The sequence below is a fragment of the Labeo rohita genome, chromosome 13 (genome assembly GCF_022985175.1).
Source record: "Labeo rohita strain BAU-BD-2019 chromosome 13, IGBB_LRoh.1.0, whole genome shotgun sequence".
Lineage (NCBI taxonomy): Eukaryota > Metazoa > Chordata > Actinopteri > Cypriniformes > Cyprinidae > Labeo > Labeo rohita.
Genome location: NC_066881.1, coordinates 11,896,580 through 11,915,141, shown reverse-complemented (window position 1 = coordinate 11,915,141; position 18,562 = coordinate 11,896,580). Strand labels below are relative to the sequence as shown.

Sequence of the window (18,562 nt, the reverse complement as noted above, 5' to 3'; positions counted from 1 at the left end):
TAATGCCGTAAGGCTTTCAAAGCCTGTGAGAGCTCCCAAGCTGCTCTTTCCCAATCAAAATGGACTGTTTTTCTGCCTCAGTTCACCAGGCCGCCTACAAGTCCTCAGCTTTTGCTGTTAGTGCACTCAACGTCTCCTCCCTCCTCTCCGATTATTATTAGGCAGAGCTTTTGGATGACTTAGGACAAAAGTTGGATAAGTTATTGCCTTCGCCAACCCAGTGGAAAGAGGTCCTCATGGTTAATGATCTTGTCCTCCGTAATGTGGTTAGGTGCGGTGGGAAAACCATCAAACCCTACCCCCACTCACTCAAATGAAGAAAATGCTGAATTTTACACTCATGGGACCCCCCCCCTCATGGCCAGTTGCGGAAAGTGGTACCGACAGACTCGTACTTAACAAGATGAAGAGCCACTCAGGAGGGCAGAACGGTGAATGGTGTGCGGCCGAGCACACTCCACTCAACCCAACTAAAATATTTGGAGTTCTTCATTGTTTGGAAGACTCTGAAACATTTTCTGCCCCGTCTGAAGGGGCATCACAGGCTGGTGTGTTGTGACAACGCCACAGCAATGGTACATATCAACAGCCGGGGAGGATGCGCTCTTCCAATTTTCATTCTCTAACTCACAAGCTGTTAGCATGGATCTTTTTGTTTTTGCACTTTTTGTTGTTACGGGTGACCCATCACCCAGGCATTCTGAACAGGGGCACAGACCTTTTGTTAAGGGGGAACACACTCTATGGAGAGTGGCACCTCCACCCTCAGATAGTGGGTCTGCTATGGAAGAGGTTTGGTCAGGTGGCCATCGATCTCTTCACCTTGTGCAAAATAGCCCATTGTCTGTTGTGTTCTTCTCACTATGGGACAAGGATGTGGACACACTGACCCACCCATGTCCCAGTATGCTTCTCTATGCATTTCCTCTGCTCTGCCTAATAACTCCTACTCTGGTCAGGGTGAAAGAACAGAGCCTGACTCTTATTTTGATAGCAGCTAGATGGCCCAAATCTCAATGGCTGGCAGAGATAATCCCTCTCCTGTATACCCTGCTGTGGCTCCTCTCATTATCCAAGGACCTTCTGTCCCAAGTGAATGTGGAAATCTTCACCCAGACAGGGTGGCCCTCTGGGCCTGACCCGTGAGAGGGCATATATAATCACACTGGGACTCCCCCCCCATGTGTTGTTCTACTATTCATAATGCTAAAGCCTCTTCTTCACACTTCCTATAAGAGCAGTTCTAAAAGGGGATCTCTCCATGGTGCTAGAGGCCTTGTCTCAACAGACTTTTGAGCCCCTGGGAGATATCTCCCTTAAATTGCGGTCTTCCCTTCTATTCTCTCTCTATCTGCTTCTCCTGGTCTTGCAAGACCTTATCAGTGGTGGCTTCTGACTTTCAAGACAGTTCTGCTCCTGTCGTTGGTGTCAGCCAAACTTGTCAGTGGTTTGCATGTACTCTCTGATCATCCCTTGTGCACGGAATTCTCTCTCAGTGGAGATGAGGTCTTTTTCAAGCCTAACCTGGCCTTTATGCCAAACCGCTCACCAACTTGCACTTGTGAGGTGCTTGAGGTTTCAGCTTTTCACCCTCCTCCATTCTTTTCTGCAGTGTATCAGGTTAAATACTTTGTCCTGTTCATGCCCTATGGGTTTACATCAACAGGACCAGCCCTTTCAGGAGGAGTGATTATTTCTTATGCCCCCCAAACATGGGGAATCCCATTTTTAAGCAATGCCTCTCTTATTGGCTCATGGAAGCCATCTCTTTGGCATGTGAATCTAAGGGAGTGCGGTCTCCAAAGGGCCACACTCCACTAGGAGCATGGCAGCCTCGTGGGCTCTGTTTAAAGGGGTTTCCTTGCAGGACATTTGGTCCTCTCCACATACATTTGTCATTACATTATAACTCTCTGCTTATTCTGTTCTAGGTGTGGGATCTTAATAGCCTTGTGCCCTTAGAACCGGCTTATACATATAATATTAATATTAATATTACACACACAATATATGCCTTCAGCATGAGGTGTGCTGTCAAGTTTTGTATGCATGTTACCACATATCATTTTTTTTATGGCAGGTATTACATTCTTTCTTTGTGTGGGGTCTGATACTTGGTGAGGGCCTCACTGTAAGTGTATTGGGTAAGTGTATTGAGTGTATTGCATCCAACTGAACCAAATCTGGCTTGACAACAGGAGCACGTGCCCAATGGTAGGTAAGGGACTGCCCCTTAATCAAGCGCATAAAACCTGTGCATGCACTACCTTTCCTCAGTGAGCATATTTGCTTAGCGGGGCAAACTTAGTGAATCTTTCCACTCAGTCTTTTAGAAAACCAGGGTTATGAACAGTAGCCTGTTGTTCTCTTTCATCATGTCATGTTCGAGTTTGCCCTGCTTGCTGCACGAGAACCGAATATGCTCACTAATGAAAGTGTAAGCAGGGGTTTTATGTGCTCAGTTAAGGGACGGTCCCTTACCTGCCATTGGCAACATTGTCTCCACTCAATGTTTCAGAGAACCAGGGTTACGAACGGTAACCTTTTGTTTTGCAGCGGTGGAAAACAAGCTCATATAAAAAAAAAAAAAAACACCGTAATACATTAAACATGTATAAATATTACAGATGTGCAATAACCTAAAATTGCAACCTAATAACCTACAATTTTCTTATTTGAGTTGAGCTGGGATACAGCATATGAAACAAATGAAAATGTAAATAATTTTTTCCTTATGGTTTAAATTGTTTTTTAGTTTTAGTAAACACTGGTGTAAGTTCATACAGAATATTATTGTGATTTCTTCAGTGATTTCTTTTCCATTCACTCACTGTTTCGATTTAACTGGCTTCTGTTTCCTATGTTTCTTTAGTGAACCCCAGTATGTGTGTATATGTATATATATTTGTGTATATATATATATATGTGTATATATATATATATATATATATATATATATATATATATATATATATATATATATATATATATATTAGGGGTGTAACGATACACGTATTCGTATTGAACCGTTCGGTACGAGGCTTTCGGTTCGGTACGCATTACGAACCGAACGATTCAGAAAAATACTTTTATATTTGAAAAAAATAAAAGAGAATAAAGTGTGTAATATAGCTGCTTTTCCACTATCGTGCCGAACGGTTCTTATAACGGTCAGGTATGGTTCCAGTTGTGTTTCCACCTGAGCCTGGTACGGCACGGCACGATTACAAACTGTTCTCGGCCCGGAATTCTCGGCACGGTTAGACAACCGTGCCAAACCGTGCTGATAGAATGTGTGTGCTAAGCGAAAGCGCGCTGTATGATCAAACAGCCAAGTAAACAGCTGTTACGCTGTGTTCATAGCTCATGCATTAATACTGTCAATAAATGTGTTAGTTTTTAGAAAGGTTTTACCTTCTGTGTTTGTCTCCGTTGGCATGCATATCCCCTCAGCATTTGTTGGTAACGTTATACCTGTCGTCGCCTTCTGTTTATTTTATTTTTTGCGTTGTTTATAGTTGTGTCCTTTTTTTCTGTTATTTAACGAAGTCCCAAAAACAGAACTATCTGATCATATCTCTGTTTATATTACAATTGCGTTAACAAGGCAACGACTAAGGCATTTGTATTTACATTCCAAAGAGTTCCGTTATCAGCACCACAGTGGAAAATGAAACCGTATCCGTGCTGACTGGCCCGGATCGGCATGGAACGGAACGGTTAAGCGAAGAGAACGGTTCGGCCCGATAGTGGAAAAGCGGCTAATAATTCTTGCTTTGTACAGAAAAACAAAAGCCCAAATAGAGAATAGAGAAAACTACTACAATATTACATTATTTTTTTTTTATCAGGAGCTTTTTGGTTTTGGTTATAAAGGAGGTTTTGTTTTATATGCTGCTGAAAAGAAACCCCAGAAGATGGGTGAAGAATAGCTCCATCATTGTTTAAAGTAAAAGAAAAAAACAAAATCATACTTTTTTTGATGTTTTAATAAATAAAAAAGTGAAAAAAATCAAAGAAATTATGTGCCTTTTTTTTTTTTTTTTTTTGCTGTATCGAAAACATACCGAACCGTGACACCACTGTGTCGTATCGAACCGAACCGTGATTTTTGTGAACCGTTACCGTTATATATATATATATATATATATATATATATATATATATATATATATATATATATATATATATATATATATATATATTATATATATATATATATATATATATATATAATTTTTTTTTTGTTCCCATACTGTTGACAGGCATTCAAAGACATATCTCAAAATAAAAGCTTCTGAGCACAGCTGTTGAAATGTTAATATTGACACTTATCAGATGTTCCATACCTGCATATAACCTTTTCATTTTTTTCTTCCGTCTTTATTGGAAGATTTGTGCCAATTTATGTGTTTGTATCCTTATTTTCCTGAGATGTAAGCAAAGAGTGGCATCAATTATGCTTAACTGGTGTTAGATCTGCTCTCGGTGTGCTCCTTCAGTCTCTGACAGTTAAAAGGCTGTGCAGATATACAGTTCCTCTTGTTTGACTTCCTCTTAGATGGTCCTTTTATGTTTTCATGTGCTCACAAGCTTGTTTCAATCTGGTCCTCTCTCTTTTACATTCAGCCTGCATCTCTTTTAAGCTAGGCTGTTTCAACCATCACCTTTATATTGATCTCGGCTTTAACGGCACACAGAGCTGTATGCGTGTTTGTGTGTGAATGTGAATGTAATGTTGGATAATATTCCTCTTCTCTTTCTCAGCAACTCCTGCGAGAGATGCAGCAGATGGCCAGCCGACCATTCGCCACCATCAACGTCGCCTTGGAGACGGATGAGGAGCCGCCAGACCTGATTGGTGGAAATGTGAAGGTTAGCGTGACCTTTTATGTGGTGACATCAGAGTGGATTTAAGAGGGAGTGCAGTTATTGCATATGTTAATGTTGGGAATGAACTGAGAGCTGAGTCACTGACTCTGTTCCAAAATCTAGTGAGCTGCGTGGCTGTCTGCTGTCCACACATGCAACTGTTTTCTAAAACAGCAACCTGATAAAAAGACATTTAAAACTCTTCCTGGGCACCATCTCTCTTAGGACAGGTCATTTGTGGTCTCCTAATGTAACAAACACAAGAAGTTTAGAAGACAAGAAGCTTTAATTTTAGATTCATAAGCTCTTGAGATTATATATATATAAATATATGAACATATATTGTTTCAGAAGGGCTTTCCCCACTTGAAATAGTTAACTCTAGGTCATTCAAAATCTCAGGTAAACTGAATCCTGTCTTATCAAGCTTCACATTTCTTACTGCAACCCAATACACACCCTTTGGCAGTAGAACCACCATTGGCTAGTGCATTTTTTAGCATGCTCGCCAGAGTCGACAGATATATATGAATATATGAATGATTTGGAATCTGATTTTCTTTACAAAATGGCAGCTTTTTGCAAAGATGCATTCATATGTATTGCCGCCTGTGCATTCTTCCCGCCCACCACTTTCTGCATAGTCTTAAAGGTTGAATAATTCCAAAGTATCTCAGTTATTTTGACAGGAAAAACACGAAAGAATATTATTTACATATAGCACATCAATTCTACATGGTATATACAACTCTGTTCTTTGTCTTTTTGCATGTGTGAGAGAAACGGGTCACTCATTTAAGCAGTGAGTGGGGCGCACCTACACATCAGAGTTTGCTGGGTGTCAAATACCCTGCTTATCCGTTTATATCAATGGGAATAATGCACTCACTTCACTATAAAGTGACTAACGATAGACATTTAGTCGCCTAAATGAAATTGTCACATATGCAAGGAATATAGAAGGTAGCACTGCTTATACTTTACCCAGGGTTAACAATTAATTCTGGGTATCAGTAGATGTTTCACTCTGCGTATTCCTAAACCCTGGGTTAACTGGGACTACACTGGTTGTGTTCTAAGTAGGGATGTCACTAACGATTATTTTGGTAATTGAGTAATCAGTCGATTATTCGAACTATTAATCGAGTAATCAGATAATTATCCTTTTTTTTTTTTTTTTTTTTTTTTTTTAGGTAATAAAAAAAGATCTAAGCAAACAATAGAATTTAAAATTACTCAAAATATGTAATAGCAATGAGGCAATAATAATTGGTTCAAATAAAGTATTAAAAGTAATCAAATGGTTTTATTAAACAAAACTGAAAATACATAATGTGTTATAAACAATAGAACTAACATACACGTGCATTATATCAAAGGCCAACAGAGGGCGCCAGCTGCCTGACGATTGTTTTTACACTTCACTGGATTATATTGAAGTATTCGATTTTTAAAAAATACCTGTCGTCTAAATACCGGAAGTGGCGCATTCCACATATTAAACCCATTTAAAAAAAAAAAAAAAAAAAATTCATATTAAAGCATAATGGGCATAAGAATTCCCAAGTGCTACGATTCAATTAAAGTGCTCCTATTATGCCATTTTAAAGGTTGCTAATATTGTTTTATGAGTCTCCTAAAACAGGTTTGCATGTATGCAAGGTCAAAAAAACACTAGTTTTCTTCAAAAATAGATTTCATTTTACCGCATTTCTAAATAATTCATAAACGACTCGTGCGAAGCAGTTCAAAGAATCAGTCTTTCTAAACCCCTCCTTTCCGTGAGCCCTCACTTGTGTGACTGGTTAGATGGCGCAGTCCTTTATCATTGGTTTACAGCGCTTGGTTTAAACGCCCATTGCCATAACTGAATGACAGCCCTGGAGACCTGTCAATACATAGAAAAGATGGCATTGATTTTATTCGAGCCGGAGTCTTACGATGAAACGGTTGAAGTGTGCAGGGTTGTTACACAACATAACATAAACAACTACATATTTTAAACGATCGCTAGAAAATACAATCATCAGTTATTAATCATACTCACAGGTAGAGGTTCAAAGGAGCAAGCCGGTCCAAATAAACTGTGCACTGATCTATCTTTTAAGAGCAAACGTTTGGTGAACCCCGCATTGTACTCCCTGAGATTGAAAAAGCAGTCGTCAGTACAAAGACGGGAACACAACACAAGATTGGAATTGTACTGCTGAGGTGTTGTTGAAAAAATGAATGTTAACCACTGATTCTTTGTAGATTCATCTTTTAAAAAATGAATATAAAACAAATTGACTCTCACAGTGTCTTCTCAACATGAGTAAACTGCATGGAAATTTTACTGTGTTTGTGGGCGGGCAAGTTGTTTGCGACGTAGAACATGGGCGGACATTATGCAAATGTGTTACTTCGTGAGGTACAGCTGTAACAGAATAAGATTCAAATTCCTGACGACTTGTTCAGGTGATTGTTTTTTTGTTAGACAATAACTTTATTTATCGTGCACTGTTGACTTCACAACTTTGCAGATACTTTGTTCACATACAGCTACATGACACTGCATGAACGGTTTTAGTTGAAAAGGCATAATAGGAGCACTTTAAATAAATATATGCGCTTTAATTATTTACATGCGTGTGGGTTACGTATATTCATCTCAGAGCGACTCAGTTCACAGTAAATGTTTGGGTTTATTATAACATTAATCTAGGGCAACGTGCACTATTTCATCAGATTTGAAAGGTAAATTATTTATAAACCTACACAAACACAGGAGAATACATCATTATCCTTCTCAATATCCTAACTGTTCATTGCAATTTCAAAATAAAAGTTTAAACCCTCACTCTGAGTTTACACATTTTGATGTCCACATATTCAAGAAATTAGTGGTTGTAGCTTTTCTATCATAAAGAAATGGCCAAATATTAAAGATTAAGTGGACATTTGAATTAAATGTTATCTAGCCAATATTAAACACAGATTAGATTGCGCAGTGAAGTGTGAAAACAATCATTCAGCCAATTTGTCAATCAAGCAGGCATTTGTTATAATGCGTAATGTACATTAGTTCTATTGTTTATAGTACATTATGTATTTTAACAGTTCTGTTCAATAAAACCATATGATTACTTGCTTTTGATACTTTATTTGAACTAATTATTATTACTTCATTGCTATTTTATATGTATTCTAAGTCATTTTAAAGGCTATTGTTCACTTAGGTGTATTTTTATTACTGCAAAAAAAATATATAATTAACTGATTACTCGATTAATCATCAAAATAATCGACAGATTACTCTATTACCAAAATTATCATTAGTGACAGCCTTACATATATTTAATTGAATCGTAGCCTGTGTGAATTCACAATAGCATATATGCTTTATTATGATTTTTAAATGGGTTTAATATATCATGCAGCATGAATTTTCGTCTCGTTACTCAACACGGGCAAAATACAATCAAGGGTTTTTTTTAAATCGAGTACTCGAATCGAGAAACCGTGACAGCCCTGGTTGTGAGCGTGTTTTTGCGCTCCATGATAGAAGTTCCTTTCCATTATTTGATGGTACATAGTCCTTTTATTGCATCACATTTAGTACAGATTTCAAGCTCACATACTTGAGTAAAATTTAATTTCTTTTTCCGCAAAGATTCAGCAGCAGCATCGATTTAGCAGTGTGGGAATACTATGCTGAAAATGGTGCGGAAAGCACTGATAAGGGCACTTTTCTGGATACATTACCAAAATATCCATGTTAAATATTAACAACAGGGCCCAAACTATGCAGTTGACTGAGATATTTTTCCATTTTCATGCACCCACTGAAAATAGGAATTGAGTAGAAGATCGTTCATGGTATTTTAAGAATTGATATAGAGATTGCGATTAATTGGAAAATCGATGCTTCACCCAATCCTATAAATGATAATATTTCTATCGATTTTAAAGTGGTAAATAAAATATATTTCACTCAAAGCACAGAGCTCTCCAAAATGACTTCTAGGATTGCCTTATCTTTGTGATACTACCTGACAACTTGGCCAAAGTGGGGTACATTATAAGATTTTTGGGAATGTGGCCCAAGTGCCGTCTAGTTAGGCAGCTCACTAGGTTTTAGAAGAAAACTTCCGTGTTTTAAGTCTCAGACTAACCCTCTGTTTAGACAATCTGTGGTGCTCAGCAATTTTTAGTGTCTACTTTTAATAGAGCTTTGTTTAATTCTGTTTACTTCAGTTTCAAGGCCTATTGAGATTTGCAACTAATAACTGCATTACATAGTATTACAGCTATATTTGATTTCAGGAACTGTTGGTTTGCAATTACTGTTTTGTTTTGTTTGCTGTCCTAACACTGTAATGGCAGCCCTAGAGTGAAGATCCAATTTAGATTTACCTCTTTTCTATGTTCTCACTCCTGCTCCATCAATGTCCTTTGCTCACTATCAAGGTTTAAAAGTAATTACAATCCAGCCATCCTTGATAGCAAAAAGCTATAAATCCAGTTATTCCTCTCAAATCTCATAGAAAGACCCAGAGGGTATGAAACTAAAGTAAACACGACTAAACAAAAAGCGATGCACGCTGAAGCTCAGTGGACTTGAGAGCATTCAGTGCTGTAGCATGTGGCCTCTGACACACTTAGTATATGTCTGCTTTCTCTCTCATTCACTCACTGTCACTCTGGTTTTCTTTAATTATAAGAGTTAATTAAACAGAACCTGTCTTCTGCTTGCTCAGTCTGGTTGCCTCAGATAATCGCCTGAGCTGAAACGTAATGGACGCGTATATATAAATATATAAATGCATACATGCAGCAATACGCCCCTCCATGCTCATGCTGTTTCTCTCAGAGGCTGTAATTGAATTTTACTAGGAGTTTCTTCTTTTTGTGTGCTGGAGGAGTAGGTGTGTATGGCGTGAAAGATAAATGCTGTTCCCCTTGCTCTGAATTGACAGTGGGAAAGTGCGAGGAGGAGAGAGATAGAGAGGAGTGAGGGGGTGAACTGGCCTCGGTAGGATAAGAAGTGTTTTAAACAGAAGAATATATGAAGAGAAGGAGGGATGAATATGCATGTGTGCTGTACAGAGGGGAGAATGTGTGAACGAGGGGTTGGAGAGCCGCAGTAAGCACGCAAACACTCAGTCATTGTACAGTCGTTTTTGATGCATATGCACTAATACCACACATACACACTGGGGAAAATCGGCACTTAAGTAAAAAGAACAAGCATGTGTGTGTATAAAAAGAGTTTATGTAAGTCTTGAGACTAAGGGCAAAATGAGAGTGTGAAATGGGTCAAAGCTGGAATATGATTTGTGCATGTGTTCAAAAACAGAAGGTCATGTGCTTTTAGCCCTGCTCCACACATGCATTAAAAATACTTAGAAAAAATACAATGGTTTTTGTGCAAGTAGCAAGGTACAGTACCTTGGAATATAGCAGTCATTCCAGTACACTGATGCAATATATGTCAAAACAATATGTTAAAGGGTAATTGGGTAAAAGAGGTGAAGCAGCTAAGATTATAATCCGTCAGAATTGTTCATATGTTTTAATAACGTCATTTATATATACAATGGGGTCAACATTTCTGAGAGCACACTAAAACTTTCGTTTTCTGTTAAGTCTGGAATTCATTTTTAAGTCTTTAAAAGAATATGTATGATACTGCTGTATTTCTAGGTCAGAAATTAAATAAGTACATTAATCTTGTAAAATGTTTTGTACGCACGTCAGATGTCCTTGCTTACAGTGAAGCTCAAGATGCTCTATGGATGATTCTCAAATTATGCTTTTTTGACAGAAATTAATACTTTTATTCAGAAAGAATGCTTTGAATTGATCAAAAGTGAAGGCAGTAAAGACATTCATATTCTTAAAAAAGATTTCTGTTTCAGATAACCAAAAAGTATCATGGTTTTCAAAAATATTAAGCGGTTTTCAACACTGATAATAATAAAAATGTTTCTTGAGCAGCAAATCAGTATATTAGAATGGTTTCTGAAGGATCATGTGACACTAATCGATGCTGAAAATTCAGCTTTACCATCACAGGAATACATTAAATTTCAAATATATTCAAATATATTAAAATCAGTTATTTTAAGTTGTGATAATATTACTGTTTTTACGAGGGATGCACGATTTATGCCAATATTTTTCAACTTATTTTGGTTGATATACGGATATATATATAGATATATACGGATATATTTCCTTTTGTTTGGAAACAACACCAAGTCTTTCTTGTGCAAAAATTATAATCAAATTATTTTTAATTTGGCAAGAACTTATTTGTTAGAATTAAATAATGATGTTCTTTTATAATGACAGTACATTGAAGCTTTGAAAATAACTATAAATAAACTATATATTAGTCGCTGCTTTTTTTGTTTTGTTTTGTTTTCCCCAAAAAAATGCAGTGGTAACCCTAATATTTTATTTTAAGATTTACCACTTGTAGATGGTCTAAAGCAAGAGTTGTACAAATTCTGAAATCTGTTAAAACTCATAATTTAAAAATGTAATATATTACACATTAATGAATAAATCAGTATACATAAATTTATTTCATTTACAAGTGTCTTTTTTTTTTTTTTTTTTTTTTTATTTAAGCTAAAGCTTCTGACCTTTAAATCAAAACATATTCGTGATTTTATGGCATCAATTACTGCTTTGTTTTATCAGAAACACAGTCTAAATGTTATTTATGTATTTTACTTGCATTTTATTAGAAGTAGGCCAACAGCGCCCCCTACGGAATTAAAACTCCTTACCGCACGGGCATTAGGACCCCAGGGAGGCTCCTGCTGCCACTGCAGGTGCTATTAATGTTTACTGTGTCACAGAACAAACGCATCTTTCTGTTCCTGCATTCTCAGATTAAATGCAGCGATCCAAAACAGTGAATTGAATAATAATTCAGGCAAAATTTTGCTTCAAGAATGAGCAACACTGCTAACGTGATCTAATCGCTAACACACCCTGAGCTGAGTGAGTTATTCCTCTTATGGGCAAGACATATTGGCATAATTTTTCATATGCCGATACCGGTTCGATAATATCATGCATCCCTAGTTTTAACTGCATTTTTGATCAAATAAATGCAGCTTTAATGAGCATAAAACACTCCAACCTCAGAATTTTGAATGGTAGTGTAACATTTGAAATTAAAATTCACTCATTTTGCTATGCTGAAATTTTCACTACTGCTTTCTGGACCCCACCGTATATTTTTGTATAACCGTTTTTCTTTTCTCACAGTCTGTGCCTAAACCCATAGCTTTGGAGCCCTGTTTTGGGAATAAGGCAGCAGTGCTCTCCATCTTCGTTAGATTACCCAGAGGCCCCGGAGGTATTCCTCCTCCAGGACAGTCAGGTGGGTCGACGAGCCAATGCATTTGGCCCCCACACTGAGTGCTGAACATTTTTACACTCTCTGCCGCCAAGGCCATTATACTGACGCTCAGAAACACCTCTTTGTCTTCCTCTCTCCTTAGGTCTGGCAGTAGCGAGTGCATTAGTGGACGTCTCTCAGCAGATGTGTCTGGGATATAAGGAGAAGTCGGGAGGCTTGCGTAGCCGCAAGCAGCAGCCATTAGCACAGCCCGCCACCTGCATCTGACATTTACCCCTCGTCCTCTGACCTAGGACTGAGTCACAGGAAATCACGCTTATGGCTGGGTCACATTCACAGGAGAGGCGGGGAGGGCGTGGTTTAGCCAAACCAAGCGGACTCTGATTGGAGAAACTGAATCTCTCCTGGCCCAAGCTGAGAGAAATGAACACTACAGGAAATGAACTTTAATGTGACCCTGACGGACAGGACTTATCCTGGGCCACTTTATGATATTTAACTTATTTCAGTTATTTTATTCCATTTTTACAATCAGGAGGAAGAATCCTTGCACTGCTGCATCTCTGAAGACAACACACACAAGCACACACACACACACACACACACACACACACACACAAACAAACAAACTTTCTGGGGACTACTTTGGCTGCATGGCTATAACACAAACACACACACACTTGCATATAGTACAAGATGTCTTTTAAAGGCATATACTACGTCTACGTCTCTTTAATCATGGCAATGGTTGCCAGAAATTGCTTTTATTTCTTAATTATTAATCTGGTCTCTCATGTGCAGGAATAAGACACAGCGAGCTGGTATGTTTACAAGCGTTTTACTTTACAGGTCATCTGTGACGTCTCTCCCGAGCTTTTCATGTTTGTCCGAATAAGGGGATCGACATTTTAGCTTTTTCACATCCTTCTATTCTCTTTGAAATTACCTCCTTTCACATGTTCGTGTACAGATCTGAGACACGAGTGTTTATGTTTGCCGTAATGATAGTGCTGCTTCTGCTTTTGCTTTTATCATTTACTTCCTCTCACTTCTCTCTTATCTAAAATCTCGACCCATTTCTCAGGCACATTTCAAGGAAGGAAGAAATAAAAGGCGACTGCAGGCAGGCAGGCAGGCAGCAGGGTGGAATTAGAGCGAACGAGGACCTTGTTTGGGTTTCTCAAAATGTCAGATGTCATTTCGGGCTGGCGGAGGATTATCTGCATACACAAATGCGCAAACCTGGACCTGCGTCGGATACCGGGGGTATTCTCCAGGATATGAAGTGGATTGCCTAGTGCAAAGGAAAGGTCAGAGATAGAGTGAGCAAATGTGACAGTATGAAATCTAAACCGGTGTAAGTGCGTGTAGCGGCGCAGTCATTACATCTTTCATTATCCTGGCTCGCGTCAGCAGGCGGGCTCTATCGAGACGGCACAGATGACCCGCTTGCCGGTTCTTGGTGCGTTTAGAGTGCCATGAATAAAGGGACACAGGTCGCTAGACCAGAACAAAACACCTAGTATTGAGAGCCCGAACAGGACGTTATTAATATATCTGCGATTTCAATGGAAATTCATGTCCTGTGACACCCATCAAGTACGAATGTAAGCTAGTCGCAAGCTGAATGTCGTAGAGAGACCATTTATGTTTTTCTGCCGATCCGCTAGGGCCCAAAAGGGAAAAACGCACTCACACGTACACACAAAAAGTGGTCTAATGAAAGGAGCTGGTCTCTCTTCCTTCAGATGGAAGCTAATTCTCACAACGCTTTTTTCTGTAAGCCTCAAACAGTACTCCTCACACACCGACCGCACCATCTATATACAGTGATACTGTAGATACGGAGTCTGTAGTTTGTTAATATGTATAATGTAGCAGCAAGTGCACTCAAGTTTTTTTGTACATAGTGATGGACAGTAATGTGAATGCCGTCTCTGTTAAGCGACTTACTGCACTTGGCGGGTGGAGTATCCCAGGCTTTTGAAATGTGACTGCATTGCAGCAGCTTTTGTATGTAAGATGGCGAATGTCATGAACAAACTTTAAACTAGCTGCCTACTTTAAGAAAAAAATATAAGACCTGGAAATTTAAACTGACCTTGTAATTATATGTGTACATAAAGAATGACATAGAACATTTTGTCTATAATTAAATGGTAAAATGAAGACGATTGTCTAAATCAGTTGTTGAGTGAAATTGCAGTGTTCTTTGTTCGCTTATTAGCTTTATTTAATGAGATAACAAGCTGCCTTCAATGTTTCTTTTATAGTATTGAGTAATTTATGTAGCCCAAGTGGAAACGGCAGACTTACAGTGCACTACGGCATCTAATGTACTTTGTTTTATATCCATAGCAAAGTGTGCTGTTGTAAGCATTGTCTCTCACAACAGGACAGATGAAATGCATTTGTTATCTCCTTATTATCAGCAGGCGGATGAAGATAAACAATAGCGTGACAACTTCCTCAGCTCGGCGTGAGCGTTTATACAGTGCCTCTTCAGAGCTTTTCCAAATGGGATTATGAGGGAGCTGTCAAAGTCTCACCGCTCAGATATATTACAAATACTTTACGGCTTCATAATTGAATGGAAGGTCTCACCATTAGCTGTATATTTGCATTTTATCAAGCACATTGGCAGGAATCCAGAGACAGAGGGTGAATATTCTTTCCACAAATCAACTCCTTGAAATGGTCATTTTGGCCTGTGGAGTCTCAGAGGTCTTGACCTTCTCGACTGTATGCAGTGATTAAAAATCATGCCTTATAATTTTGACAATTTTCTGTTGAGTTAATATTTCATTGTAGTGAGAATGTTTCAGGTTTAATTATCATAAATGTGATGTTTAGCTGCCCTGCATTTTGCAGGCATCTGTTACTGCATGATTTGTCCATTACAAAAAGGAGTAAAAAAAAAAAAGAAAATTCTTTAATATTACAGGACCCAGGAAGTCATTGCTTGGACTTTTCAACAGCATGACGTGAGTATGTCATCATGTAAATCATTTAGTTCAATTTACTTCGTTTTGACACAAATTGTAGTGGTGCTTGCATTAGTCAAACTCAGCCGATCAACTCCTTAAGCAACGTTATTTTAAGGGAAAATTATCAAACAGATTTTTCTTTATTTTGTGGCAAGTATGCTTATCAATAATATAAATTTGCTATCTTTTACTAAGTGACAGCTTAATTTCTACATTTTCTAACATTTTAGGCTACATTTTTAAACTGTATTTAAATGTCTACGTAAATAATGGGGTTGGAAAAATGGCAAACCTCATAAAAAAAATAAATTAAAAAAATGAACTTGACAGGCAACATTTTCTGAAGCTTAAAGGGTTACTCCACCCCAAAATGAAAATTTTGTCATTAACCACTTACCCCCAGTGTTTGAATTGTGTCAAAGCTTTTGGGGGGTCCCCCTAACCAGACCAACCCCTTCCAAAAAATACATAAATAAATAAACCTTATATAAATATGATTAATATTTTTGTGTTGTCCTTCTTATCATTGAGAGAACCTAACTCTAAGATAAAAACTTATTTTACTATGATCAGTGAATTAGGTGTACCAAACGATCACTAAGCAACGAATTAAATATGTAGCTGTAAATTAATTTTCAAAATTTTATTTTTCAAAAAAGTTTAAAGTGATGTTTACCTTTTGTGGGCATTTTTTACCTTTATAAAGCCATTCTGTTTTCTGAAAGTGTGCATTATCTTTTGCGTCAAATTCTTATATTTAATCTTTTTTTTTTTTTTTGTATAAATTTTTTATATTTAAAAATTTTTGGACGCAGAGAAAAAAAAAACTATTTTATTCAACCATTTTTCTCCTCCGCGTCAGTGTAATTCCATTTTGGAGAGTGTCCGCTGGACGCAAACTGTGTATGCCGGATATGCCGTTTTTGTTCAAATCAAAGTGTAAATATAGGTAGAAAATGGCGCTACGCTGACGCAGAGGAGATGAATTGTTGAATAAAATCGTTATTTTCTTTCTTTGCGTACAAAAACTATCCTCCTCTCTTCATAAAATTTCAGATTGAACCACTGATGGCAGATGGACTATTTTGAAAATGTCTTTCATACTTTTCTGGGTCTTGACAGTGGTATTTACCTGGCAGTCAATGGGACAGTCACGTATTTTCATCCAAAATTTTCATCCAAAATATCTTAAATTGTGTTCTGATGAAAGAAGCTTTTACAGGTTTGGAACCACATGGGGGTAAGTGATTTTAAAGACAAAATTTTCATTTTTGGTGGAGTAACCCTTTAAAGGGGTCATGAACTAAGAAACCAAAATTTCCTTTTTTTTTTTTTTAGGTCATTGTTCTATAAAACATCCTGTAAGTTTAAAAACTCAAAACTTTCTAAAAACAGCTTACGTTCACACTGTCAGTTTTTGGGATTGACAACCGCATTTACACATAGGTGTCTTGAAGTCAGTCTTGAAATGTCTTGTTCACACAGCAGCTTAAAGAGCGTCTCAAAAAAAAAATGATGGTCTTATCACTTTCTGACACGAAAAAAGTCAAACTGAGCCTCAAGTTCATTCATCAATCCTTCATTAACCGACAGCAACTTTTATATTTGGGTGAAGAGCAGAGCATTTAAGCTGCGCACAGAACACAAAACTGATGGAAGCGGCTCCGGTGGAGACTGGATATAAAACTTTCATTTTTCCATCACTGTAAGTTACGAAACCACACATGAAAGCATGCAACACACGATAGACATGCGTTTGTGCGGCGGAGCAGCTCTCTCTGGCACCGAATGACGTGATGGACAACTAGTTGTCAAGTCCTGTTTCATTCACACAGCGCAAGTGTTTCGAGATTGTGGTTGTAAGTCTTAAAAAATGTAGGGGTGTGAGTTTGGTTATGGTCGTTGTCACACCCATAAATAACTCTACTGTGTGAGAACGTAACCGTATTAAGAACCTAAATACAGGGCTGGCAACAGTGTTCTGCTGCTGTGTAAACGTTGCCTTCTATTGAAGCTAGTTTGTGAAATGTGCCACTTTTTGACATAATGGTGTGGCTAAACACCGCCTCTGCACACAGAGCCGTTGGTCGTTTTGTTTTCAACGGCTTAGCTCTGCGTCACTGCCTGTTTAGCGCCACCCACCATTTCGCTTGTGTAGAGTAAATAATGAAAGAGGCTAACGAGAAAGATTTCTCTGAAGAGGCTGTGCAATGCCAAGTTGTGGAAGAACAGTCTTTGCATTGCCTTGATCCTAACATTAAGAAAGAGTGGATGAACTTTATCTTTAATAAAGTTCCAGACCATATCAGTAAGAACTTCGTCCTTTATTCACTTTATTTTTATTTTTACTGCGGATTCGTTTACAAACAAGGCACAAATCGAAGCTGGATTTTCAAAAAGATTGAAAAAAAACAAACAAAAAAAGAAAAATTTTGTGCCGGCTATATTGGATCCGACAGTAATGTCGCAGCACACAAGTGTGAGTAATTGTTGTTATTACGTGGTTACTATTGCTTTGTCTGTTATTACCGATTGTTTAGTATGTACTGAGTATTATGCATCCATCTGTGAAGGATGTAGGCTGTCAAACATACACAACCGTTAGCCAATCATACCAGTGAGCGTTTACTTTTGAGTCTGCAATCCAACATGCCTATTTAAACAGAGCGTTCTAAAGAGAGGGGCTAAAACAGGACAGAAAATGGCCTATTAGTTCTAAATGATGTCTTTTTGATGTAAAAATCTTGATGAGATTATAAGTGGACATCAGAGAACAGTGCAAAATAATAAAAAAAGGCAGTTCATGACCTCTTTAAAGAAATTATTCCCCCAAAAACAAACTGACAAAGTAAAACTGTCATGATTTACTTTAATTAATTTGTTCCTGTATGAGTTTATTTTTTTCTGTCAAGCACAAAAGATGTTTTAAAGAATATGGGTAACCGAGCTGACTTTTTCCAAATTTTGGAAGTCAGTGGAAGTCAGCATATGTTCTTTTGTGCTCAACAGAAAAAATTCAAGTAAAAAAAAACATTTTCAGCTTAATAGTGTCTTGGTGTCCATGTTGTCCTTCTCCTGAGTCGAGATATCCTTCAGATTTCCTTTGAGTATGTCTTGCGGCAAAAGCACAACACCGTTACATGTGGGCGTTTATTTTGTTAGGGGTTGTTCTGTCTGAAGGGCAGTGTAGATGTGTGTGCTGACCCAGGCGGTGCGCATATAGGTGACAATGCAATGACTGTGCTCCAAATAAATTAGGGTTACTTCACTCCCCGAGTTACTCATTACCCCCTCAGCTTGAGCTGATCGGCAGACCCACACACAATCTGCACCCACAGAACCT

General features: G+C 37.9%; 1 protein-coding gene across 1 annotated transcript in view; it reads left to right on the top strand.

The window, feature by feature from the left end:
• Positions 1-14,418, top strand: part of atrn (attractin) — a 90,036-nt gene extending 75,618 nt beyond the window's left edge. The window contains exons 27-29 of the mRNA XM_051125544.1: positions 4,768-4,875; positions 12,139-12,253; positions 12,375-14,418. Coding sequence (XP_050981501.1) covers positions 4,768-4,875; positions 12,139-12,253; positions 12,375-12,499 — 348 coding nt within the window. The 3' untranslated portion in view covers positions 12,500-14,418. The remainder of the gene's footprint in view (positions 1-4,767; positions 4,876-12,138; positions 12,254-12,374) is intronic.
• Positions 14,419-18,562: the final 4,144 nt, after the last annotated feature.